This window comes from Podarcis erhardii (genome assembly GCF_964252035.2).
Source record: "Podarcis erhardii genome assembly, chromosome: 13".
Lineage (NCBI taxonomy): Eukaryota > Metazoa > Chordata > Lepidosauria > Squamata > Lacertidae > Podarcis > Podarcis erhardii.
This window is the reverse complement of record NC_138502.1, coordinates 30059583-30086603: the sequence shown is the minus strand read 5'-3', so window position 1 is coordinate 30086603 and position 27021 is coordinate 30059583. Positions and strand designations below refer to the sequence as shown.

Genomic DNA, 27021 nt, shown 5'->3' with positions numbered 1-27021 from the left:
CAGAGTGGTTGAACAATCCATCCCTCTTCCCAAGGATTTCTGGGGATTGGAAATACGAGCCTTCCAACAACTCACAGCATCCTTAACTAACTACAGTTCCCATGAAGCTTTGGGGAAAACCATATCTACTTAAAGTGGTATGATAGCTCTTTATACTGCAGATGGGATCCACGTTGGAGAAGGTCAGTCTTAGGCAGCTTTGCAAGTACATAGAGTCATAGGTTTGTAGAGCTGGAAGGGACCTTGAGGTGCACGGTCTCCCATCCAATTTGAAACCATACCGGACCCTGCTTGGCTTTGCAAATGTGCTAGCAGTTTTATTGCTGCCCCACTAGGAGGATCCTATTAGTACCACGGCAGCAAGACCAAAACAACACCAGCAAGGACTGCAGCACAGAATGAACTAAGATTCTGAAGAAAGCTTTCCAGCCTTCCCCAGTTGCTGTGGTGGATCTGGTTACCAAACTGGGCAGACTCCTTCCCCCCTCCCACCCTCTGGCACCAGAAGATTATTTGCTTTCTTGGTCCATTAACATCCAGTGATTAAAACGCGTCCTGCCAGGTCCTAATCTCTAAAGTCCCAATGAGCTGCTTTGCTGTCCAAGTGGAATTAATTTGCTAACGAATTTTTTTGGGGGGAGGGGGTGGAATTCGCACCTTCCTTGCTAAAAGCTCCTTCTCATCCCCATCTGTATCCCTCCTCCGGGGCAGCCTGGTCAGGGTACCAAAAACCCAAGCAAAAAATTATAAATAAATAGCTGAACAACAGATGGGCAGCCAACTGCATTTCTAGCCAGGCAGGTGGAAAGCAGAAAAGGAATTGCAGCATTGCACCAGCCATCGCCTCCTCCCCACATCCCACTGCAGCCTCTCAGATCCACCGGGGGAAACTTTCCCCCCTTGACAGAATGTATCCCATGCCAAAGGCTCATTTGAAAATTGACTGAGGGCTCAGCCAGAGACTGGAGGAGCTGCATTCATGTTAGATACCTGTTAGATAACACTTTTTCAGGCACCTGCGAATTCTCTCTGAAGTACAACCTCTGTCCGTTCTAACTTTCTAGGACTCTCCAGATGTTTGGGGCTATAACTACCGCCGATGGAAGCTTGAAGTCCAAAACATCTGGAGGGCATTGGATTGGGGTCAGATGGTGCGTTCTCCCCCCCCCCCAGTCCCCTGCCCCAGAGAGCTGCATCCTTTGGCAGTAGACACGTGGTCTGTGTTTCCTCTGCAACAGATGAAGGGGGTGGGTGTGATTTCTGCACCAGGACTTCTTCAGCTGTCACTTAGAGGCAGATGTAACCTGCGTCAATCAGTCGGTGTGGTGACGACAATGAAAAAGGAAGCATTTTTGTTTTATTTTTGGCCATTTGTTTAATTAGTTCCATCCATGCATCACACCTGAATAATGGAGGTACACAGACAAGTGCTTATGCAGTGAGGGGGGACTGCCCATAAATGGGCAACACTTTCCCTCCTCCAGTACTTGACAAAGATGGCCTTTGTGTGGACCTTTCAAAAGGATCCTGAACTACCTTATCTAGAACACCTTTCTGTTCCCGTGCCCTACTGTGCAACTAAGCTAGCAACTTAAGTCTTAAGCGCATACTTCTTCCCTGTTTACCTTGCCTCCATTTCCCTTCTACTGCCCTGCTGTATTCCTCCCTGTCAAAGTTTAGATTGTAAGTTCCTTGGGGCAGAGACATGTCCTCTTTCACTCTCTAAAAACACAGGATGAAAGCTGGAGACCAGAGTTCAAAGCCCAATTCTGTTCAAGTCTCACTGGGGAGACACCTCAGGGGAGGATGCTATCTTTCAGCCTCAGTTTTCCTATCTGTGAAATGGAAAGACTAAGAGCTCATTGTACAGCTCAAAGATGGAGGGGGGAGCCTTTGCAGTACACTTGCTCTATGCTTCACTGTAGCTTGGATCACATAGGCCAGTGAGTGGGTGTTCCCAATCTTCTCACCCCTTCCAGATTGGTCAAATTTGTACCCAAGCCATCGTCCGCAGCACTCTGGCCACATAAAAAGGTAAAGGGACCCCTGACCATTAGGTCCAGTCGTGACCGACTCTGGGGTTGTGGCACTCATCTCGCTTTATTGTCCGAGAGAGCTGGCCAGCATGACTAAGCCGCTTCTGGCGAACCAGAGCAGCACACAGAAACGCCATTTACCTTCCCGCTGGAGCGGTACCTATTTATCTACTTGCACTTTGACGTGCTTTTGAACTGCTAGGTGGGCAGGAGCAGGGACCGAGCAATGGAAGCTCACCCCATCGCGGGGATTTGAACCGCCAACCTTCTGATCGGAAAGTCCTAGGCTCTGTGGTTTAACCCACAGCGCCACCCGCGTCCCACATACAGAGTCCCACTCAGGCCACATACAGAGGGAATTAACCCACTCCATCATCACAACAACACTGTTAAAACTAGCGGGAAGCTATCCCAAGGTCGACTAGTGGGCTGCATAGCCAAACAGAGATTTTATTTCCCTAGCCATGCCCTTGCCCCATACCAGGTCTCAGGATTCCATGAGTTTAGCTGCCAAGGTAACAGAGCTTTGGCACTTCTTGCTATGCCTTTCCAGATCTTCCCCTGGGCTCCAATGCCCTACCCTTGTGCACTTGCAAAAAAAATGCATATTCTGTCACCGCCATGGGCACATCCCAGGGAGTGTACCTCAATCCACATGCACCCAAACCCCAGGTGATTTTTTTTCTTTAGAAAGGCCACTGGAGGAATGGTAAGCCTGTTCCATCACCTGCACTCTGTGCACGAGATCCATTTAGCCTTTTCAAAACACACTCCTGACTGCAGGGCAAGCGGATTCCTTCTCCTCCAAGGTGCATGAGAAAGACCTAACAAGCTGGGGGGGGGGGCAGAGGGGCTGTAACGCAGCCCACACACCCTGTATTAATAGCGCTGGAGCAATCAGTGCTTAAAATAGGCTGCGAGGAGCAAGGAGGCGGGTCTCGGGTGACAGCAACCTATTCTGGAGATGAACAACCGTGACGCAAAAACATTTAAAAGGCCGCTTTTAGAAACACACACCTACCAAGGGCACCTCCATCAGAACCCCGCAGTAAACGCCCACACTGAGGTTCATGCCCTATAGATGGGGGAAATAAAGGGGAAAGCAGGGGGGAGTCACTAATATCAAGATGGGACACCTGGAGCAGAGTCACACCTCGAGGGTTTGGCACATGGTGTTTTCTATGGCTCAGCCCTACCACTACCATGCAGGAAAGTCTCCAGTGCAAAGGATTCTGGGAGGGACCTGAGCCTCAGCAGCAGAAGAGGTGTTTTGCAGGCAGAAGCCACCAGGTTTGACCCTCGGTTAAAAGGAGCAAGGGACGCGGGTGGCGCTGTGGGTTAAACCTCAGAGCCTAGGGCTTGCTGATCAGAAGGTCAGCGGTTCAAATCTCTGCGACGGGGTGAGCTCCCGTTGCTTGGTTCCTGCTCCTGCCAACCTAGCAGTTTGAAAGCACGTCAAAGTGCAAGTAGATAAATAGGTACCGCTCTGGCGGGAAGGTAAACGGCGTTTCCGTGCGCTGCTCTGGTTTGCCAGAAGTGGCTTAGTCATGCTGGCCACATGACCTGGAAACTACGCTGGCTCCCTCGGCCAATAAAGCGAGATGAGCTCCGCAACCCCAGAGTCGGCCATGACTGGATCTAATGGTCAGAGTTCCCTTTACCTTTACAAGGATCAAGAGAGCGGGTGACAGGAACGACTCTCATTTTCCTAAGAGAGCTGTTGCCCGTGAAGAGCAGACAACACCAACATAGCTCAGTTGGTACTGCTTCTGAGACTCTTCATCTCAGGGTCACAGGTTCGAGTCCCACGTTGGGCAAAATATTCCTGCATTGCAAAGGGTTGGAACGGATGGCCCTTGTGGTCCCTTTCAAGTCTACGATTCCATGAACATTGGGACACATGAGACAACTAGCCAGTCCTGGGAATAAGGTCACTTTCAAAGTTTATTTCATGGGCTGGGGATGATGCTCTGCACACGCTGCCAAACAGCTGCTGCCAGTCGAGGTAAGCAGCAGATCTCTGGTGACTGGTCAGAGGCAAAAGAAAGCTAGGTTCTTGCATCTTTAATAGTCAAAATGCTCCACCTGCTGAAATTCCCTATTCCATGCAAATATTAAAGGCACAGGAGCCCCCACGTACCCAGTCCTTTCTTTTCAAAAATCTGGCTGCCCTAGATGCAGAACCCCAAACTCCACCCAAGTGCAGCAGAGTTTTGAGTGCCAGCGTTGCAAATTTCATTTTGAAATAGTAATTTGAGTGACACTCAAGAAACACAGCTCACACCGCGCATGCATGAAATCTGACAAGATCACTAGCTTAAATGATACCGTGAAGCAGGGATCTCTGCTTGAGACCTGGGAAAGTCACTACCAGTCAGAGTACACGGCTGCTGGGTAGACGGACCGGTGGCCGCTTTGTAAGGTTCTATTCAAACTTAAATATTGTCAATGCATTCTTAGGTAGTAAGTATTTGGGTGGCCAGCTGCAAAGGGGGAACAGGACTCCTGCACCTTTAAGAGCTGTGCAGAAGAGGAAATTTTAGCCAGTGTATGCAACTGTTAAAGTAGTAGGAACCCTGTCCCCCTTATGCAGTGGTGTCCAAACTTTTTTCAAAGAGGGCGAGATTTGATGAAATGAAGTGCTGTGGGAGCCGACCAAAGTTGTTGGCCTTTTTTTTAGGATTGAAGTTGTTGACCTTTGTTTACAATGTTAGCTTGCCACAATTTTTATAACTTTAGCTTGAGCTTTTTGGGGGATTGAAGCTGTTTTTAGGATTTTACCCCAGGACATATACTACCACAGGGGCTGGATTAGGTCCCCAAAACGGACTTTGGACATGCCTGCCCTTATGCATTGGGCCACCCTTGTAACTGCAGTGCTATTTTTCTAGAAAAAGAGGTGCCGGAACTCACCATGAACACATCCCTTGTTCTCTTATAATGGCAATGGTGCCAACCTGAGAGGTGCCGGAACTGAGTTCGGGGGGGGGGGAGCCCTGCTTACCGTAGGCAGTTTCAATATTTTGCACAAATTATTTTTTTCTTCCCTGCCACAAGACTTCTCAAAAGCATAATTGTAAATGTTGCAATGCATACATCTTTGATTAGAATATATATACTTGTTTTCTTCCCCTTCCTGACTCCCCCCCCCCCACGTAAAAAGTCTGAATAAAGAAAATTTGCTTGAGAACATTCTCAACCTCGCACCCTATTTATTTCAGTTTCAAGACTGGGCTACATGAACAATCACCAACAGTTTATTTCTATTCTGCTTTTTGGTCTAGGCCCCCGAAGTGTTGAGCAAGAAAATACAACACTATACGTAGAAGTATCCGACTCCGTAGATAGCCATACCATTAGACTTGCTCACACCAGCAGCATCTCATTGTTGAGGATTAAAGACACAGACCTTATGGGTTCCCTTCCATAGGTATCCATACTATTAAGAGGAGATGGGGTGCAGCCAGGATCCCACCATAGCTGCCAACTTTTCCCTTTTCTTAAGGGAAATTCCCTTATTCCGAATAGGATTCCTTGCAAGAAAAGGGAAAAGTTGACAGCTATGGATCCCACCTCCCGAAAAACTCATTCTCAGAACCCATTTTCAGAGCCAAAACCCTGTGAACATGTGAAAAAATAATGTCAGGCGAGTCCTGCAGCAAAACATTATGGGGTAACGTTCTCCTGGTCTTCAAGCCAGTTATGCCCTCCTCCCCGTTTTCCCATTAAAAATGCTTAGCTGCTTTAGGGTCTCACCACCACTCAAGAGTTTTTCTCCCTAAATATTTTGTATGCACTTCTGCATAACTTGAGGTCCCCACCCCAAGCCTGCTGGCACTTCCCCCTTGTGCATTAGTTTTGGCTACGTGAGGACTGGCACCGCAATATAACATGGAGCGCTTTTATCCCATCCTAAGATGAGAGGTGCCGGGGCTCAAATGTGCCTGAAAGTCACCCGCTGCTTGACTTGAAAGTTCTCGCACCAATCTCAGGTGCACGTAGGCTGGCCAACTATAGTTACTTTTGTGCTGAGAGAGGGGCCTTCTCAAGGCTGGCATTAGGGCAGAGCCGATAATTGACAACTGCATTGGGGATCCGGGGAGGGGGGAGTCCAACCCAGAACTCCAAGCAGTGCCAGCGTCTGCAACAATATTCCTTTCAAATTTCCCACAATGCCCAGGAGCAATGCTGAATTAAAAAATGCTCTCCCTAGAGAAGCTTGCCTGGTGCCTTCATTGCAAAACTTTAGGAGCCAGGTGAAAACATTTCTCTATAACCAGGCTTTAAATGTGTTTATGGAAGAGGGATTGGTATTATTAATTAATTAAATTTGTATACAGTGGTACCTTGGGTTAAGAACTTAATTCGTTCTGGAGATCCATTCTTAACCTGAAACTGTTATTAACCTGAGGTACCACTTTAGCTAATGGGGCCTCCCGCTGTCGCTGCGTCACTGCCGCGCGATTTCTGTTCTCATCCTGAGGTAAAGTTCTTAACCTGAGGTACTATTTCTGGGTTAGTGGAGTCTGTAACCTGAAGCGTCTGTAACCCTAGGTACCACTGTACTGCCCTGCATCCATAGGGCAGTTCACAACACAAAGTACTGTACATAATAAAAATAAGAGCAAAGACAAACCAATAATGCCCCCTCCCACAACTCATTTAAAAGGGCATTGGATGTCAATCAGCTAAAAGCCTGGTGGAAGAAGAATGCTTTTGCCTGGTGCCTAAAGGTATATAATGAAGGCACCAGCCAAACCTCCCTGGGGAGAGCATTCCACAAACAGGGAGCCACTGCAGAAAAGGCCCATTCTAGGGCTGCCACCCTCCGGGCCTCTCGTGGAGAAGGTTATTGGTTTGTTTTCGTTTTGCTATTTATTTTGTGTTCTCATTTTGTACTTCCATGCTGTGAACCACGATGTGGTCCTCGGATGAAGGGTGGTATACAAATTCAATAAATAAAACTATAACTAGATTCAACTGTTCATAACCCTGCAAATGCAACCGGCAGGTGAGCGCTGTCTTCATCCAGCATTCCCAGCAACAGGCATTCAGAGAACGTAGCCACCAAGGGCAGCCGCTCAAATTCAGCCATCTCAAATTCAGCTTATCATATAGAGGGGCCCAACTGGCTATTCAAAAAACAACAACAATCCACGTGGCATCTGTGGCCCTACCACCCTTAATCTTCCTACCCCTCGCCTTCTCTAACGCCCAAGGAAGTTGCCATTTCCAGAGGGCCCCCAAATACTTCCATCACGAAAGCAGCAGCACAAGGAAGGTCACGTCACAGCTGAACAAGTGACCACGTGATTCTGCTCCCTAAGATCCTCCAGGCCATGGAATGGCCTTGGCCATTTGGATTCTGGTAAACAAGACATAAATAACCCGAGGGAACCAGAGAACCCCTTCGCAGCAGGCGATGATGGAGGGGTGGGGGAGATGACAGCAACATCCTTCCAAGGATACATGCACTAACAAGCTTCTTGGTTCTCCCCTCGCCCCTCCCCGTGCGACATGAGGCTTGGCTCATTTGCAGGAGCGATCAGCAACTATCTGCTGTGTGTGTACCTTTCTGCTTGCTCCAGTTCAAGGATCTCAGCCTGGTGAAGGAACTCAGCCGGGGAAGGGAGTGAAAGAGCTGGCGCCGCTTGTGGCTTGCATATGCACCATGAACTTAAAGCATATTCCCTCCCTGCTTCCAAAAAATCCTAGGAACTGTAATTACCCTTCAAAAAGAGTTGCCATTCCCAGCACCCTTGGCAAGCTTCCATTTCCCAGGGTTCTCCTTCTGTTTTGGAGTGGCGGAGGGCTTTATATGTGCTTTGAATATATGGCATGTGCACAGCCAATAGCAGAGAACAACCGGGCTCAACTGACAAGTGGGAGCTTCGTTTACATGCAAATATTGAGGCCAATGTGACACAGTGATCTGGCCAGCCTTGGTTTGCAACAGGGACTGGGCCAGGCATAGGCAAACCCGGCCCTCCAGATGTTTTGGGACTACAACTCCCATCATCCCTGACCACTAGTCCTGTTAGCTAGGGATGATGGGAGTTGTAGTCCCAAAATATCTGGAGGGCCAAGTTTGGGTACGCCTGGACTGGACCTTTATGCCCGTTGTGGAAATGTCAGAGACACCCTCCTAGGAATTTTTGTGCAAACTTCAACCAGAACCTGGGTGGGGGGTTGTTGCTACTGCAGGCTCTTTAGGGAAAGGCCATAGCTTAGAGGTAAGGCGTCTGCCTTGCATGCAGAAGGTCCCTGGTTCAAAGCCTGGCATCTCCAGGTAGGGCTAGGAGAGAATCCTGTCTAACACCTTAGAGAGCCACTGCCAGACAGCGCAGAGCTAGGGTCTGACTCAGAATAAGGCAGGTTCCTATGTTCCAGTGGGAAGAGGCTCTGCTTAGAAATACTGATTAGGCTCCCCTTTTTCAGTGTTAGAAATTAGCCAGGCACCAGGAGCATTTTGCAACTGGCACAGGTTCAACTGCGACCACATGGAGATCTCTGGAGGCCAGGTTGGTGACTGACTTCTCCATCTGGCTAGCCCCTCCAGCTTTTTTTAAGCTTGAATTTTGTTTTTATTCTGGATTGTTTTATTTGATGTTTGAATGTATTGTAAACCGCTTTGAGATTTGTTCTTTAAAATACAAAACGGTATAGAAATGATGATGGTGATAATCTCGGGGGGGGGGGGAGGGATGGTTCCTAGAACCATTCCACTGTAGCAACGTAGCCTAGGTTCAAGGTGCCATTTGGCTATTAGCTTATATATCTGAGTTTCTAACACTGCCCCTTTTGTTACCACCCAGCCAAGAGCCCCCCTGCAGATGAGGAAAGAGAGACTGCCATCCACAAGCAGGATGACTAGCTGCCCTGGATACCCCATAAGACTGACCTACCATAGCTGTTAGCACTACAGTTCCCAGTCGGACTGAAGGGAGTTGTAGTCCACATCATCTGGAGGGCACCAGATTGGGGAAGGCTGGCCTACGGCTACTGAGCAAGTTGTTAAATACAGTGGTACCTCAGATTACATACGCTTCAGGTTACAGACTCCGCTAACCAAGAAATAGTACCTCGGGTTAAGAACTTTCCTTCAGGATGAGAACAAAAATTGCGCAGCAGCAGCAGCGGCAGGAGCCCCATTAGCTAAAGTGGTGCTTCAGGTTAAGAACAGTTTCAGGTTAAGAACGGACCTCCGGAACAAATTAAGTACTTAACCCGAGCTACCACTGTGCAAGCATGCAGTAACCAAGTGATGTAGGGGAATGCATGACGCAGACCAAAGTTGGGAGAAAATCTACCATTTGTGCCACTTTCGACCCTCTCTCATCCATATACATTTTATGGCTGCAACATTTTAGAAATGACCTGCCTGTGCAGATGGACCACTGCCTATGAGGACACTGTAGATGCAACATGCATGTTGCTTCAGACATGAAGTTATTCCGTGGAACCAGGTCCCACATTCCAGAAATACCCATGCATACCCAGGTAGCACAGTGGCAGCAGCTGTGCTCTTTGCTCTGAGAACATGCATGTTCACTCATTCACACTAATCCTTGGTTCATCTTAGCACCATGTACCAAGTGAGTCTGCATAATGCGAGTTTTGAATATGCCTCCTTAAGAAAGCAAAAAAAGAAAGATTTGCATCTACAGAGTTGGAACGCTGTTTTTGTTGTTGCTGGTATAGGGGCTCAAATGTATCCTTTTGCTGGAGCGGTTGACAAAGGTCAGAAGCTCCAACTTCAGGGGACAGAGTGTGGATTTACAAAGGTGAAGGCTGACCAGGCTGATGATCTGGAGTATGGGGTGGGGGGCGTCTCCAGAGGAGAGCAGCTTACTCTGAACCCCAGAATCAGATTTCAATGTCACACATCCCAGCCTTGAAGGTCTCAAACCAAGATGAAGATCAGAGTACCTCTGGGCATATGCAGAGTGCCTTTCTCTGTTGCCAGTGAAAAACCCCAAACAGGAACCCCAGCACCTGTTGTTTCTGAAAAGGGATGAAGTTGGAAGGGGGGTGGCACTGAAGCGGGGCGGGGGGGGGTGCTCCTTGCGGGGGCGCTCTCGGCGCGGAGAGGGCAAGGCAAAGCTGCTGCGTTTGGAATCTCTCCTGGATCCCTAGGTTAGATTTAGAAGGTCAGATGAGGACAGAAATGGTGGCACGCGGTGGCGGCGACAGGGGAAAAGAGGTGATTAGCTGCCGCTGTTAAGGGGCTCAGTAAGGATGTCCTTAAGGAGGGGGAGCTGGGAAATCCCTGCGGGGATTCCAGATTAAATGGGGTGGGGGGAACGAACCTTACACACACGTGCCAAAGGAGTCGGAGGGCGGTACAAGGAGGGTGGAAGAGCGAGCAGCACCCACCTTCATGATGCCGGCGGCGGGGGCGGTCCTGGCCAGGCCGGGGGGGTCCCTCTCGGCCGAGTTGTCGCGGCTGCTGCAAGCGGAGCCTCCGGAACCGGAGCGCAGCGGACTCATGTCGCCGGGGGCTCCTGCGGCGGTAGCGGCTGCTGCAGGTCCTTCTTTCTGCGGGGCGCGGGGGGGCCCGGGCCGGGGCGAGCCCGAGGGGGGACCACCGGGGGCTCCGTCCGCCATCCCCCCGCGGGGCTCCCAGCAGCCGCACCGGCCCGGCCCAGACGGGGTCCTCAGCTCCTGCCCCAGCGGCGCTTGCACGCCTTTGGGCGCGCGCCCCTTACCCCGGCTTGGCGATGCCGGCTCCCCTTTGCCGGGGAAGGAAGGAAGGAAGGAGGGACACAGCGAGCGAGCAGACGCTGCCGCTGCCGCCGCCGCCGGGGGTGGAGGGATGGTGGGACGGCCGGGGCGGGGCCAGGCGCAGCACAGCCCCTACCCCAAACCGCGGCGCGGCCCCACGAGCGAGAGACCCGCGTAACCGCGCGCCCCGCTGGCTCCTCCTCCCCGCGCCCCTCCTCCCACCAAGGCGCTCTTTGGAGCCCCGGAACCTTTTTTTCCCCTCTTGCCGGCGCTGCAATCAAAGGAGAGAATTCGCCCCTGTGCGTGCTGTGCTGGGAGGGCCTGGAGCTCACCCCGGAGGGCTGCTCGGCACCCCCGCCTGTTGGATCCCGCGGCGGCAGGGTTAATGCAAGGGACGCTCATGCAGGGCTTTCCTCCGTTCACACGTTCAGCCGCCTGCCCGTGATTGTTATGGCTTCAGTGCTTGCGTGGATAAGCCTCCTCAAAGGCGCAGCCGGACCCCCCCTGGCCAGGTTGCCATCAAAACGGGGCTTGGTGGGAAAAGGGCAGCTCCCACTCAGCAGGACCTCGCCACGTTTTCAAAAACGGCTGCATCAACACAGCACACAGTTAAAGCCCACCGCCCAAAGGATCCAGGGAACTGTAGTTTTCAGAGAGCGTTTGGAATTGTAGCTCCGTGAGGGGGGCAAACTACAGTTCCCAGGATTCGTTGAGGGCGGGAAATACGCTTTAAATGTATGGTGTGTGCGTGCACTGAAGTAATTAGCACCGTAAGATCCCCTCGCCCAGTGCCATGAAGTCCAGAGCCTAACATTACCTAACTGAATCCAGCCACCCCAACCCATTATGCATTGGACCCTATCTAACCATCAGGTCCTCCTGGTCACAGGACTGTTACCAAGCAGGCTTTGAGACTCTATTTATATATTATACAGTGGTACCTCAGGTTACATACGCTTCAGGTTACAGACTCCGCTAACCTAGAAATAGTGCTTCAGGTTAAGAACTTTGCTTCAGGATAAGAACAGAAATTGTGCTCCGGCGGCGCGGCGGCAGCAGGAGGCCCCTTTAGCTAAAGTGGTGCTTCAGGTTAAGAACAGTTTCAAGTTAAGAACGGACCTCCGGAACAAATTAAGTACTTAACCTGAGGTACCACTGTACATCTATCCCACCCTTTCTGGATAGGGAATGTGCCTGATTTTTCCTTCCCTATGCTTACCAAAACCCTGTGATGTAAATTAGGCTGAGGGTCAAACAAAATGAGATGTGGGAGATCTATGATCAGTATCCACCATGCTTATTTTTTTATTAACAAAAAGTTATTTACTGCAATAGGTTGTGAATCAGATTAGAATGGTGGTACTGGAGAAAGCTTTTTTTCTTGTATGTTTTTTAATGGCCCTTTCATGCCATTACACCCCGGAGCAACTAACTGCCTAATGGCAGAAGATGGGATGGGTACCTTCACTCCCCCCCTCCCTTTTGGGACAAATAGCAATTTATTTGGTGGGGGTATTATATTGAGAATATGACGACAGTTGGAGGATTAAAATATCCCTTTGGGGTTGTCACTGGAGGCCCCTGTGCAACTGACCCTTCAACCTCAAGTTTGGAAGGTGCCTACAAGAAGAAGGCCTCTTCAGTGGTGGCCCCCTGATAGTGCAGTGCTCTCTCTAGAAAAGCTTGTCAGGTGCCTCCATTACCCTTTTCAGTGCCAGGCTAGTAATTTTCTGTTCTCCAGGCCTTTTTAAAAATATATATATACTCACTGCTTTGTCATAGCTGGTTGTTTTTAACTGTTGATATTAAGTCAACTAACTGTGGCTGCTACTGGATTTTGTTCTCTGTGCCAAGAAGCGCCATTCGAACAGTAGCACCGTAAGAGCAGGATTTGGGGCAGATGTCCAGCAGAATAAACATGAAGCCGCCCGCCCCCAACTGGTTTTGCTATATTCTGAAGTAGGTGAAGCAATACATATCACTCTCCTAAAGGCCTCCTCAGCACCACCAGTGAGACCATGGGTAAGCCCAGCATCCAAATTTACCTAAATGAACCACTGAAACTAAACATAACTATTGATTCTCTCTTACCCTTTTTATACCACTGTGTCTGTGTTTCCATTCCATCTCCAATCCATCCATTGGGTCAAGCCCAAGAAAAAATTCTTTGTGACATGGAAATTTGCTTTTAGGATGTTATGCACTTGTTGATTCTGGAAGTTTATTTGTGTGTGTGTGTTGTTATTATTTTTATAAACTACATACCATTTGTGGGAAAGACACTCTTTTATAATAACCATTCCAATGTGATAAATCACTTAATCTTTACCAGAGGGAACAAACTTGCAAATAAATCCAGTTACTAGACCATAAAATGTTAGCGGTCTACTTACTGAGGCATCCTAATGTCAACCACTTAGAGTGTACCAGTGACCTACAAGAAAAAAAGGCCATCAACAAATTATTTTGTAGTGTGCCAAACCCCCCTCCCCACCAAACTTATATTGGTCGCCTTGAGATGGCTCTTAGTTACCACAGGTAACCAGGCAGTCCAGTATAACCAGAGACAACTCTCTACAAGAATCTAGAGTAGGATAATATTGAGTATTTGATTGGGAGTGGGAAGACCTCACTTCAAATCCTTGTCCCGCTGTGATGGTTAAAAAGGTTAATCTCTCTTAGTCTAACTTACCTCACTGGGCTGTTGTGATAAATTAAATTAACCCTTCATATGCTGCCTAGAGCTCTTCAGATAAAAGTTGGGGTGACAAATCAATCTCTCAGGCAAGTAGCTTAGAGGTCAAAAGTATATGGCAGAGGCAAGCTCACCATGAACCAACTCAAAATAGCTGATTGGGACAAGAGAGGCCAAATCTGGTGCCATGTTCTTGCCTGCAATTACATCAAAATGGTGTAAATTTTATTATTGGAAAAAAAACCACTCTGGTTCACAGCAAGGGGACATTGTTTCGTTGTCAACGTGTTAGAACTCAGCACTGACTCCTAGACTGGATGTCAGAAGCTGCTGTGATCATCCCCCAATAACTGCCTCATCTAATCCAGAATGATCCAATTGTTTTCCAGAGCAGCTGGTTCCCAGCAATTTCAGGATGAAAAAATTGCCTGTTGCAGCTAACACGCCCGCCCCCCGCCCCACTCTGCACCTGGCTTAGAAGGACTGCTATCCCTGACTCTCCATTGATCATTCAGAGAGCTAGAGCAGCGTTAATGAGATCCTGGAGGTTGGGCGCTCTATAATTGGCAGTGCAGCTTTGCAAGGCTCCAGCTACCCAGACCAGCACTCGTGAAAGATTCTGGCCTTAGTAGTGGGGTAGCAATTAGTGTGGAGCAGAAGGAACCCCCTACCTGGCCCTGCTGAGCACCAGCTGCTGGCATCAAAGCACGAAGGCCAGCGTCTACTTGCATGTCCATGCAGAAAAGGGCAGAGGACTGGATGATATTGTTGGTAGGGAAGAGATTATTGCCCATTTTCCATATTGTTTTCTGGTCCCCATTTACTGAGCAGAGGGAAGGGATGTTGGTATGGAAATTAATGAAGTTCCCGGTAGTCTTTTCAAGAAAAAGTTTCCTTTGCAGAAAGACTTTGTCTTTTTAAAGGTTTAAGCGATAAAATGTTAAATAACAATTGTTAAAATTCATGGTTGCCTATACAAGATAAATCTCCTTATGTGCCACAATGACATCGTTATCATTATCAGTAATAATAATATCATTATAATGACAGGTAGGTAGCTGTGTTGGTCTGCCGTAGTTGAAACAAAATAATCAAATTCCTTCCAGTATCTGGAAGTATCTAAAGAAGGGTGCATGCACACGAAAGCTCATACCAATAACTAACTTAGTTGGTCTCTAAGGTGCTACTGGAAGGAATTTTTTTATTTTGCTATCATAATGATGATTAAGTAGCCTTTTAAATGCACCACAGTACATTTATTATTGTTGTTGTTTTCAGTATCCATTACATTAATGATTAAGTTCATGGTAGCATTTGCAAGATGGTTTTTTGTTTGCAGGAAGGCTTTTGTAATCATTTGTTTCTTCACAAATGGGCAGCCTAGAACAGGTCTTACCAGGGTTCAGACTGAGGTAGACAGTGCTAGTCTTAAATTAACATCATCAGTTCAGCAGGATGCTTGAACCAACTCTTCAGCTGTTGCCCTTTAGCTCTCCTCGCAGCACTCCTTGCCAAGAAAGCTGGTCTTCGTTTTGTCATCCTTCTTTCATCCTGCAGGTGAGTGTGAACTCCAGGAATGTTTCGATGCAGCTTGGGCCAAAAAGGATACCTTAATTGCCCTTTAAATGCCCATTGTCCCCAACAACAGGCTAGCTAGGACGAAAGCTGTTTCTCTGCTTTGCTGCACAACAGCACAGCAGTACGTCCACAGCATCCTTTCGAAAACAACACTGAAGCTGTGCATATCCTGCACGATTCACTGCTGGCAACAAGATGGTCCTAAACAATGGCACATTTTGTACAGAACCTAGCACACTGGAGATGTGAAATGATGACTAGGAACAGATGGGAGTGATGAATTTCTGACGAGGTGCTGGAAGGCCCAAAGGAAAGTGCTTAGAGACGCCAGCCTCCAATTCCGCCTTAATCTACTGGCCCTGGCAGCGAGGCAGGGCTTTGGGGCAGAAATCCAGGCTGCATCCAGCAGAATGAGGAGGGCCCCTGAATGCAAGCATGGCTGCTGGCTTTCCACAATTTGAAGCAAAACAATACACAGCATCATCTAAAGACCAATTTAAGTACCGTAAATGAATATACATTCCCATTTGAGACCATTAAGGCCAGAATCTAAAATAACCCAACTGTTTGAAACCTAAGCCCTGGACTTTGGATAAGTGGTGTGGCCCTGCATGGAAAGGAGTTTTCCTCTGACCCTAAAACTCTGCCTGTCCCCTAATTCCAGGTGCACATAGAGCTGAATGGGGCAGGCAAGTTGGAGAAACACACTTTGCACATGACCATAATTTGCATCCGAGGTAGTGGGCAGGGCCTCCAGCCTGTGGGTGAATCTTGGGTTCTAGTTTGGCCTTTCTCTAAACCACGCCCACTTCGGGCATCACCCAAAGTCACCTGTCAATCACCTGAGCCATAGCCCCCTCCCCAGGCTAACAATCAAGCCTAATTGCGCCTGGGAGACTATGCCAGAAGGCACCTCTGAAACTCCTGCCACACAGCCTGTCACTAAGGTTGCTGCCAAGGGCTCTTTAGGCAACTAGCAAACAACTTTATTTCCAACTACCGGTAAGTAATTCCTTCGTTCCTCCTTTCCTCTCGTCTCACTGGTCAATCGGAGAAAGTAGCGTTTGGAAAAGTTGTTTGTTGTTGTTTGCTTTCTATTGAAGGTAGTGGGGGAATCCTATTTTCTTTGTAAATGTCATGGGGGCTATGTTTCACCTGCTCTGGAAACGGCACCTGTTTTTCCAGAGGCTTTTAAAATACTTTTTAAAGGGGGGGGGTGTCATTTTGTTGTTTTGAAAGCTGTGTTTGTATTTACTCCTTATTTGGGGCCTGTAGTTCTAAAGCTCCGGATGGGATTGTGTGCTGCAGTTTGTTTTACTAAACTGCTCCCACTCCTCTGCCCTGGTATCTAATCTTAAAGAAGTTGTGGTTGTTGTTGTTTTTCCCATGCTTCTCAGGCGCTGAATATGGATTTAGAGACTTAAGGCTGCAGTCCTAACCCCGTGTACCCAAAGGAGCAGTAAATTTATCTGTCCTCCAAACAAAAACAGGGGCTGTCAGCCTTTTTGGACTAGTAGGTACCTTTTGAATTTTGAGAGTGCCAGAGGCAGCGGTCACAAAATGGCTGCGTTACCGTATGTCAAAAATATGTTGAGGATGTTATAGGAATTCTAAGGTCTCAAATATAGAATAAATGTTGATAATTGCACAAGGTAAACACACATACGTAAGCATATAAACCACATGTCTAAAATAGTACAAGAGAGCAATCCAAAAGCCTTCTTGGCTCTCCCTAAAGACTCTAAATATTTCCTCTGCCTCCTTAATCCCGCTTGGCTGAGAACAGGCAGGCAGATACCAATCAGGGGAAGTACCTGAAAAGATTCCTCTCCTATATCTATGAACCTCCTTTGTATTAATTGTAATTGTTTGCCCAGATGTTCTGCATTGAGGAATGTCTGACAGGGCATCCTGATTGTCTTATCAAATGCTAATGTTTTGTGTAAACTGTGTCTGGAACTATTTAAACTTGCTAAATACTCAGGAATATCACACCTCCGTCTGCCTGAGCCACAGTAACCCCATCTTATGTGTGATGTTTGTAGAGGGGATGTCCTCCTTCTTCTGCACGCCAAAATGCAAACCCTTAAAAGAGATGCTTCTTCCTGGTTCTGAGTCTCTCTTGCCTCCTTGCAACAGAATAATTTAAAAAAAAAAAAAAAATTTATTAAGGATTTTCTTGTTTTACAGAAGTGTAGTGCCTCGTATTTTTTTTTCCTTCTTCTTCCATGTAACATTTTTACAAATCCGTTTCATTTGTTGAGGCATTAGGGGGAGAAGAAAACAGAAAGAAAAAAGAAAGGGGGGGTGGGGAGAGGGAGGATGGATGGGGGTGGGGTCGGGTGGCGGTGTTTCTATTATGTTTAATGTATGTAGAGTTTGGTGTCAGCGTTGCTTGTGTTGTTCACTTGTGTTCCTTTGGTGGTGAGAGAGGTTGGGGTTGGCTTAGGGTGTGATTGTTTGCTTGTGATTGGCTGTGGTGATCTTTGTTTTCGTGTGTGAGTGAGGTGGGTGGGTGTTTTGGATCAGGTTAGCCATATTGATTTGTATGCTGTTGGTGGATTATTGTCATTGTCCTGTTGGGCTGTGTATGTGATAAAGGGGAGCCATAAAGGGGTGAAGGCGTCTTCTTCTGTTTGTCCCCGTGTCAGTTTCAGTTTATTAGTTAATTTTTCTAGTAGGGCTGTTTCCTATACTATTTGGTACCATTGGTCCATGCTTACTCCTGACAGGTCTCTCCAGTGTCTGGTTATGATGTTTCTGGCTGCTGAGAGCAGGTGGGTTATGAGTTATTTGTGGTGTAAATGGGCATTGTTGTCTTGGAAGATGTTTAGTAGGGCCAATTCTGGGGTGATGTCTATTACTTGCTTAGTTATTTTACATATTTCTTGTTTGGCTGTTGTCCAGAATAGTTGAATTTTGGGACACTCCCACCACATGTGGAGGTATGTGCCTGTGGAGGTGCACCCTCTCCAGCATTTTGGTGAGGTTCCTGGGTGTATTAGCGCTAGTTTCCTTGGTGTTAGGTACCACCTGTACTTGCAACAGAATAATAAAGATCTGCCTTGTTTTCATTGCACCATGCCTCCATCCATTCATCTCTGACCGATCATGGACTTAGGGGACTCAGTCCCTTGGGGAGTTGGGCAGCAAAGCCAACCACCCCCAGTTTTCCTATAGCAAGGATAATTTAAAGTGGGCTCATACTTCACTGCTGGCAGCCCTCCAGGTATGGAAGAGGCATAAAGGAAGTGTAATGCCAGGTCTCGCCCCACTCATACCCCTGCAGCCCCACCCAGACTTTTTCAGCGCAGATAGGCAATTTGATAGTGCAGCTTTTAAACAATCAAAGATCTACCATTTGAGAGATTTTTATACAGGTATACAGACCCCTGCAGAGGGATTTATGGAGAACTCAACTGAGAGCTACAATTCTTAGCAACCTACGGTACCTAAGATTCCCTGTGGATAATAATGCACTTTAAATGTATGGAGTGTATGCAGCGTATATGTCTTTTGCCCTTTGCTCTGCTTGGTAGATTTTTGAGGTTCTTGTAAAACAGCAACAGCCCAGATTAGATCTGAGAAGTCTGAAGTCTGCCCACCTAGACGGAGAGGCACTTTCAGATCTAGGATTCCTGGCTGCACTGTGGTTGCCCCTGTTGGAAGTGTCAGGATGCAACTCAGCTTCCCCTATAGGTTGATGTTTCTGCATTAGAAGGAACACTAGCAGGATACTCTACACACAAAAAACACAATGGGATACTGAGTTCTCCACTCCAAGATGGAGAAAATCAGTGAGAGCTCACACCAACCGGAAGGAACGCCCTTTCAGCAAGAGGCTATCAAAGAATGTGGACCAGATGTGCTGGTTTGCAGCATGGAGGGCAACAAAGGCTGTGGCAATGCTGGGAGGCGAGGTGAGTGAAGTTCCAGAGGAAGATGCACAGCCGGAAGGGGCAGCAGAGCTTGCACTAGGATGCTCAGCCTGCCCAGAAGCATGCCAGCATTACCTTGCAAGGGAAGATGACATTCCCAAACCAACACCGTGGGAAGAAGTTGAAACCTTGGCCAGGGAAGAAGCTGTCAAGTGGAAGAAAACAGCTAAAGCACTGGATGCTGTCCTTGCGCAACTCAGATTGCACTGTAGGCTGACATGTCTGCACGAGAAAGGGTACCTCCAAGCTTCCTAGACTGCCTTTCTTGTGCTTACCTGCATGGCCCTTAATTCAGTGTTAGCTTGATACTCTCAGGATTGCTTCCTCACTTCCTGCTTCCCTCCTATTCCTTCATTCATCTCTTGAGAGCAGGCTTACTTTGGCTCTCTCTTCTCTTGAGATGCAAGATCATCTCCACCTCAGGGATCTTTCCTATCAATGTGTGTATTTCCTGTAGTGAGTATTAGCTTTCTGGTTTTCTTAAATGCAGAGCTTCCGTGTGACTGTAACAAGGGAAACTGTGCTCCTTCACCGGGGATCCTGCCTTGGTTCAGATTCTTCCAGCATTAAGCTCCAAATGCTAGCAGCCCCCGTCCTCCCCATCTCTGGGCAGCAGCTGTCCCCACAGTAGGTTCCCTCCACAGGAAGGCCTAGCCTCTTCGCTTGAAGCCTGCATGTGTCCACGGAAACCAGCTGGTCCCAGCCAGCCATGGAAGTGACTCCATATTCAAAGAGGCTTTGCCAGGAACCAAAGTTATACAGTACTGCAAAATATTTTTTTTTAAAAAGAAAATCAAAACAGAAAGTCGGCCTCCAATCACACACACAAATCTCTTAATGGGGATTAAAGGAGATTCATTCGTAGCCACAAAGCAAAAGAGATAATCCCGCTTCCTTGTGCTTCATCTTTTAAACACACACGCAGATACACAATCGTTTCTATTTCTCCTAAACCAAAGCAGAACACAGTCAACTTAAGAAGCATTTTGGAACGGGCAGTACTAAAAGGAGAAGTCCCAAGTCTCAGATCAGCCTGAAAGCCACAGACTTTGAGCTGAAAAGTCCCCACACCCCCCACGCATCTGGGGTCAGGTTATGGTTCCGTTGTGCAGAGAAAAGGCACAAGAGTTCTGTCTCATTGCTTCAGATACATTCTCTGGATCAGCCTTAAAGTTGAAAAGTGAAGTCACACCCACACCATATGTTTAAAGCACTCTTATACGGTCAAGGAGAATCTTGGAAACTGTAGTTGGTAAGGGTACTGGAAATTGTAGGCCCGCACCCTTAAGAAACTACTATTTGGGGGAAGCCATGACTGTTATAAAGTGGTATGATACTGCTTTAAATGTCTGGTGTGAATGTGAGTCAAGTTTGGGAATTGAGCCATATAAAGCCATAGGCTGATTGTAGCTTCTATATGCACAGGATCAAATCTCCCTAAACAATGCTGCGGGTGGCCCTGCTTCTGTGCAACACAGATGGATGCATTCAAATGATAAGAAAGCGAAATGAATGCTGTGCGAGAAGGAAAGAGTGGGGGAATAGGTTGGGAAGTTATGCTTATTGGGAGATGTCCCTTCCCCGAAGTTCCTAGGCAAATAGATTAAAGAGGATTAACACTCCCCACCCAGGGCACATTTCCTGTGCTTTAATCCAGGTGTGGCCCTCCAGACTGTGTGGGACTCTAAACCCCATCAGCCCCAGCCAGCTTGGCCAGGAATGATGGGAGTTGTAGTCCAGCAACACATGGCGGGCCACAGGTTCCCACCCCTATCTTAAACAGCTGCAGGAGACAGTTGAACAGACAAGCCTTTCCCCTGCAGTGATGTGGAAACTTCCATCTGTTGAATTGCTCTGTTCCACAGCTGTTGAACAAAGGGGTAATGGATGGGTAGAATCCTGCCAAAGGGCCAGAGTTGGCTTTTCCTTGTAAGGGGTCAGATTCGTGATTTGGAGGCCTACCTGCAAATCCATCCTAACCTCTTTTCGGAGTATGCAGGCATACTTTACACTCTCCAGTGGGCGATTTCAGATGGGGCTTAATGTGGGCTTTTTACTCACACAGAATCAGGGGTGCCAACTTGAATACAAATGCTGGGGGGATCAGGTAAGCCCTGCACCACATAACTGAGCCCATTGAGAACACACACCATTTGAATGGCAATGCCCATCAACTTAGGGGGGGGGGGGCAGCCCACACAAATATGTTAATGGGGGGGCGAAGCCCCCTTGGCCCCTAGAAGTTGGCTCCTATGCACAGAACAGCAGAACTGGATGGAAATATCCCTTCTGAATGTAAGAGCGTAGTTGCAATTTGGCCACATTCACCTTTTCCAAGTTGAAAAACTCAATTTTCGAGCACCCTCTGGTGGCCGTGTTGTGCTTAACCCAGAACAGGTAACAGCAAAGTGTCCAGGATGGAGTGGGAATAGGGCCCTCCATGTACCCTTATCATAGTGCATTCATGATTATTTGTTTTCACAATGCTAACAGGGCAGTCATACGCAATCCCACTTTTGCATCTGTTGATCTTTTGAGGACTTACTGCTTCATTCCTAACTGGAAATCCAGAGATTCAACTAATGTAGCTCTCTCTCATTCATGTTTTCAAAGCACAGGGAATCTCTCTATTCAGGGAGGAGAAAGTGTGAAACAGCAGTAGTTGGAGAACGCCCCATCGGTGAATGGGGGATCTAAAGGAGGCACAAGGGGTTCACAATCTACATTAAGCCAAGATATGTGATATGTATGGGCCCTTGTTTGTTTTGCAGTTGTATAACTTGCGACTTAAATGGTCTTGGAGATGAGGGTGCTTTTGATGGCATACATAATCCCGTTTATTCCAAAATGCAGTAAGACAGCTCTGCTACGCTTAGGCCCTTTCTGCTGAGTAAGGCCATGGACCTCTGCTTCCAAAGGCTTGCCCTGACAGCACCGCTACTTTTTGGAACCAATTGTCTTCTGCCGGAGATAAGCTGCCTTATACGGTCATAGGGCAAACTATTTGTCCAAGTAAGCCCAGGCAGTGGGGGTCAGTGAATGAGTGAGTTTTACCATCACCTGCCACTTTGCCTTATTAAGTGGAGTCGCAAAGCTTGCAAGATCCTTCCCATAGATTACTCCTTTCCTTGGAGTGATCCAACACCCTCACCGACATATGCAAGTAGGGCCAGGACCAGCTCAGTTGAGATGATAGGAAGCTGCCTGGGTTGGAAAAAAATCGAGAGGGACTCAGCTACTCGTCCTCAAGGAGAAGGCAGGCATAACTGCCTCACTGCAGATCATTAGGGCCAGGGATGGGCATGGCTCTGTGGAAGAGCATCTGCTTTGCAAGCATGTTTCCTGGTTCAATCTCTGGCATCTCCTAGTAGGGCTGGGAACATCCTCTACCTGAAACACTGGAGAGCTGTTTGCAGTCTTCGGTGTCAATACTGAGCTAGGTGGACCACAGGTCTGACCAAGCATAAGGCAGCTTCCTATGTCCTTGAGTGTGTTTTACATCATCTTCTCCCATTCACCTGCATGGGGCAAGGGAAAGCAGGGTGTCAGGGAGTACCTGTAGGAGCAACGTAATTTGGTTACTTTGGAGGTTTCCTGGGTAAATGCCATCATCCACCCTGGAAGCACCTCAACTGCTTTTAGATACCCGTGTCCCCTTTCACACTGATTGCTAGCTGGATTGGATTTGTTTGTTCATTGTATCCTCCCACACCTTTGTGTTTTGTTGAATACAAGAAGCTGCTGTGTGCTGACAGCTTCTAGGAGCCACAGGTGAGAGCTGAGTGAAGGGTGGGGACCAAAAGTGGACAGAAGGAGCAAGGCATGTCCGCCCAACAGAGGCACTACATCATCATCAGTCAGTGGTAAAGAGGCATGGGAGTATGGGAGAGCCTTAAAATGAATAGTCAGGAAGCACTATGCAGATCAGTTAAGATTAACTTTGTGCCCCCAGTTCAAAAGGTTAAAGGTTGTAGCAAAATACACTGGGATGAAGACACAATGACCAGTCTCCTTTTCAACACATAAAAGACAGTACATTTATTTGAATCAGCCTCTAGCACTTTTTGAAATTCATAGATGCCTTGCTAATGATTCAAAAAAACAAAAACAAACTAAAACCTAGGAATCAGCTGGTCTTAATAAAATACCTTACATTTTAGCCCTTTCCAGAGATTTCCTTCCTTGTGCAATTAACGTCACTGGCTCCACCCTACTCCAGTGTCCAAGCGTTGGGCGATAAAGACAGAAGCGACCGACAGCCCGCTCTATATCCCTGTGCAATCAAACCCCCAAGATGTTACGTTCTTGTTCTCCGTTCCCTAAAACAGAGAGATTTCTTCCATCTACTCACTGTTAAAACTGTAAAAGCTCCCTATGCACTCACAAACCTTACTCCCCTGACCATAGTGGCCATTGTTAACCAAAAAACACACACATTAATTCCCCTGCAAAATTGCAGACAACACTTTATTAGTAGCACAGGGCTAGAGAACATCTTTCAAAACATTAATATTTCATCAAAATATGTATTTCCCACATAAAAAGTGTCTTTTGTTCCAAATAAAACCTAAAAGGCATTTAAATCTATATCCCTTGAGTTCTCCCGTTTCCCCCAAATTTAATAATAATAAAAAAAATCAGTTGCTCCTATGACTTCACTTTTCAGAGTGATATATTAGCAGAAAAAAATATTTTTATATATATTTTCCATCAAAACTCTTCATAGTTTTGGCAAAATAACTATTTAAAATAGTGCAATAGTTGTGTTTTTTAGGGTGCTTTCCCCCACCCCACCCCGAAAATACTAGTAACATTTGCAGCTGTTGCTTGGACAGGCCTGGCCTCACTAGAGAAAATGGGACAGGCACAATCCACCAGAATTTGTGTGCAGTTTCCACAGAAATGAATGGAAACACTGTGCTCTCTTGTACAAGCCCCACAGGATAACTGCCTAGCGGATCACAGTGCCCTGCGCAAAGGGAAAGAGAAACAGGAAGTTATCACAACCCTGTTCTGTGCTAGACTGTTGATCACTGTTTACGTTCCAACCTGAAGCTGGATTGACATACAAAGCTCCTGTAACTTTTTTTTGCCAGCCTTCAGTCTATTACAAGGATTTTAAAGCGTATGTATTCATTTCACATAAGCATTGTCACCTTAAACGTGATACCTTGCTTTGCGTCACGTACAATTTAGGAACACAGAAAGCTTATTTATTCCGAATCATAGACCATTGGGTTCATCTAGCTCATTAACATCTACACAGATTGGCAGTGGCTTGTCAGGGTTTCAAGTGGGTGTGTGGGGTTGTCTTCACCTGAAGACGCAAGGAAGTTGGACCTGCAGCCTTCGGCGTGCACAGAATCTGCTCTACCGCTAAGCGGCAGCTCTTCCCTATGTCCAAGAAATGCATCAGGTTCAGGACATGATTGTGTCTCAGTGTAGAAAATTTACATTGCACCCCATCTCCCACACTGACCAATAGGGAGAATCATCCATTGGGCAAGTTCTCCACAGAACTTCCTAATGGATAAGCCCCATGGGTTGATTGAGAACTGCCAGTCTCCCACACTGATGAAACCCTTAATCTGCCACAGGAGGTAGGTTCCGCACCTCTCCTCTCTGGAAGGGCTACTGAGCAGAAGGTTCAACAAAAGTCCAGGTTTTCAGAACAGTGGCAAAGGGAGTCTTCTATCTTCCCCTACCCATCCAATGTTTCCCCTTCCACTATGGACATTAGGGTATATCCCCCCCCCCCAGATCCACACACTACAATACAAAAGATTTCAAAATGGTTTCTGGAATTTGGAATCTGATCAGGGTCAGTCCATAACTTGGTGGCAGAGCACATGCACAACTTGTACCAAGTTGCAGATTCAATCCCTGGCCTTTAATGGGAGAATCGTCTGCTGGAGACCCTGAGAGCTGCTGCCAATCAGAGCTGCCGATACCGTGCTAGATTGACAAACAGGCTGAGCTGGTGTAAGGCAGCTCTTAACGCTAGCTGATCCTACCACTTGAAAATGGTGGAAACACACACACCTGTACTTTTCAGCTTTTAATATAAGCAGTCTTTAAAATTCTTTAGCAGAGTCCTCACAGCAAACTTAGGCTGTATCCCCGGGAGCTCGAATAAGATTTGGCTTTTCCATTTGCCTGCTGTTGATGGGAGATGTATTCTAACCATTTGAGCACCATTCAAGAGCTGTGTCACCCCAAAGGGAAGTCTGGATTTTAAAAAGTGAACAGGACAACCTCTCACTGTACACTTGTTTTGTCGATGCTAGGAAAAATATGGTAGCTGTTAGATCGGAGACTGAATCCTTCCTCCTAACAAATTACCTGTTCCGCAGATACATATGCGAGAAAGCTGTAACTTCAGTGTTGAAGTTAGTCTGAGCTTTACCGGTTAGTAAAAAAAATAAGGTTTGGAGGGAGCTGTTCTTCCCAGTTGTTCAGCCAAATGAGAGGGTGGGAGGCTGGGGGATCAGAAGAAAAGAGGAACAGATTGGGCAGGCTTTGTCCACGCGTCTAGAAATCTCCACTCAAGGCATCCCTTTTTCCCCTCGGAACTCAGCAATGAAATCCAGGGGCCTTCTTCCCGTGCCACCCTTAATCCTAACCGGGGAAACACTGTTTCTGATTCTAATTCCTGCACTTTCGCCTGCAACTTATTTAAGAACACCATCACCACCCCTCAGCGATCTGCTGAACTTGTGATACCTGGGAGCAGAATGTTGGGCACATCAAAAGCCAAAAGGTACTAGATGATGCAGGAGCCAAGAGGTAAGCGACTATCTTGCGACAAGGCAAAAAGAATGGCGTTGGGGTGAGGCGACAGAGCGACTCCAGAGGGTTCTATCAACCCAGGGGGACCTGGTAAGAGTGGGCTACTACAAAGGGGTCCGAATAGAAGCAGCACTCCCACTGAGTCAGGGTCTCTTGCACAGAATGCTGCTGCCCACACACGTGTGCACCCGGGAAACACAGGTCAGAGGCAGGCAGGTGCACACACACACCTGTTTATCCTGGGAGCAGCCGAGAAAAGAAATGTCAGACACATAAAAAGATTACAAAAGACAAATACTTCAAATAAGGCCTACTCTCCTCCACAGCTCAGCCCAATGTTTCCTTGGCAAAGGACGTGGCAGTGTGTGGAATCCTGGGAGGAGGGGAGGGAATGATCCCCAACGCAAATCATATGGCAGCTTGGCAGAAGGAGGCAGTGCGCCAAAGCAGAAGGCCCGAGAAAAGCCGAGCAGATGGGAAAGCCAAGCGATACACTCCACTGCCTTTTGCACGTGCGAAAGGGGAGAGACAAGGTCCACTGCCTCTCAGGCACAGCCCCCACACCCCGGTCAGTGCAGGGCAGGCTTGCCCTCACTACGGGGTGAGGAAATGCACCCCCCCTCCAAACACACACACACACACAGCAGCTGTACTCCCTAACGGCAGCACCCCCCATTTTTCACAGTCTCTACACGGTCTCTCCAAGGGAGGCGGCATGGTCATGACTGGGCATGTGAAATCCACTGGCTGTCCATGGGGCGCCTCAGCAGCTCTTCCACGTGCCGCGCCACGTCCATCGAGTCATCCAGGTCATAGTCCGCTTCTGGGTCCAGTACGGAGTCGGGGCTGAGACAGAGAGAAAGGAGCAGTATAGGTCAGGTGGGCTGCAGATGTAGGGGTGTGTGTGTGTTTGTGTGTGTTTGTGTGTTTGTGTGTGTAGAGATGGGTTGGGAGAGAAGCTTCTCTGCTTCTGAAAATGAGGGAAAGGAGCTGTGAAGGAGCTGTGGTTTTCAAGCCAACTTTTCAACACTCTCAGAAAATTACAGTCCTCTGGCTTGTTTGGAGGAAGCCAGAAGAGTTAACTTGGGTTTAAACAGAAGATTATGCAGAACTTACATCAATGGCAGCTGCCCTGTAAATAAGCCAACAAAAATTACCAGCCTGCAATTTTTTTTATTTTACTGGTTTGGTAAGAGGCTAGTAACCCATGTTTCTATGTTGGCCAAGGAGACGGAGAATCCTCTTCTTTAGTGGCTAGCAA

The 27021-nt window shown here is 47.6% G+C and overlaps 2 protein-coding genes across 9 annotated transcripts in view; both read right to left on the bottom strand.

Annotated features, from left to right (window-relative positions):
• Positions 1 to 10784, bottom strand: part of LOC309327958 (inactive phospholipase C-like protein 2) — a 37532-nt gene extending 26748 nt beyond the window's left edge. Inside the window, exon 1 of one of the 2 annotated variants that reach the window (XM_081837651.1) lies at positions 10413 to 10784. In XM_081837651.1, coding sequence (XP_081693777.1) covers positions 10413 to 10643 — 231 coding nt within the window. In that variant the 5' untranslated portion in view covers positions 10644 to 10784. The remainder of the gene's footprint in view (positions 1 to 10412) is intronic. The other variant, XM_081837650.1, reaches the window with a different exon arrangement.
• Positions 10785 to 23411: 12627 nt separating this feature from the next.
• LOC309328007 (signal transducer and activator of transcription 5B) overlaps positions 23412 to 27021 on the bottom strand; it is a 66351-nt gene continuing 62741 nt past the window's right edge. For all 7 annotated transcript variants that reach the window (XM_081837796.1, XM_081837799.1, XM_081837798.1 and 4 more), the window contains one exon: positions 23412 to 26606. In XM_081837796.1, the coding sequence (XP_081693922.1) occupies positions 26480 to 26606 (127 nt within the window). In that variant the 3' untranslated portion in view covers positions 23412 to 26479. The remainder of the gene's footprint in view (positions 26607 to 27021) is intronic.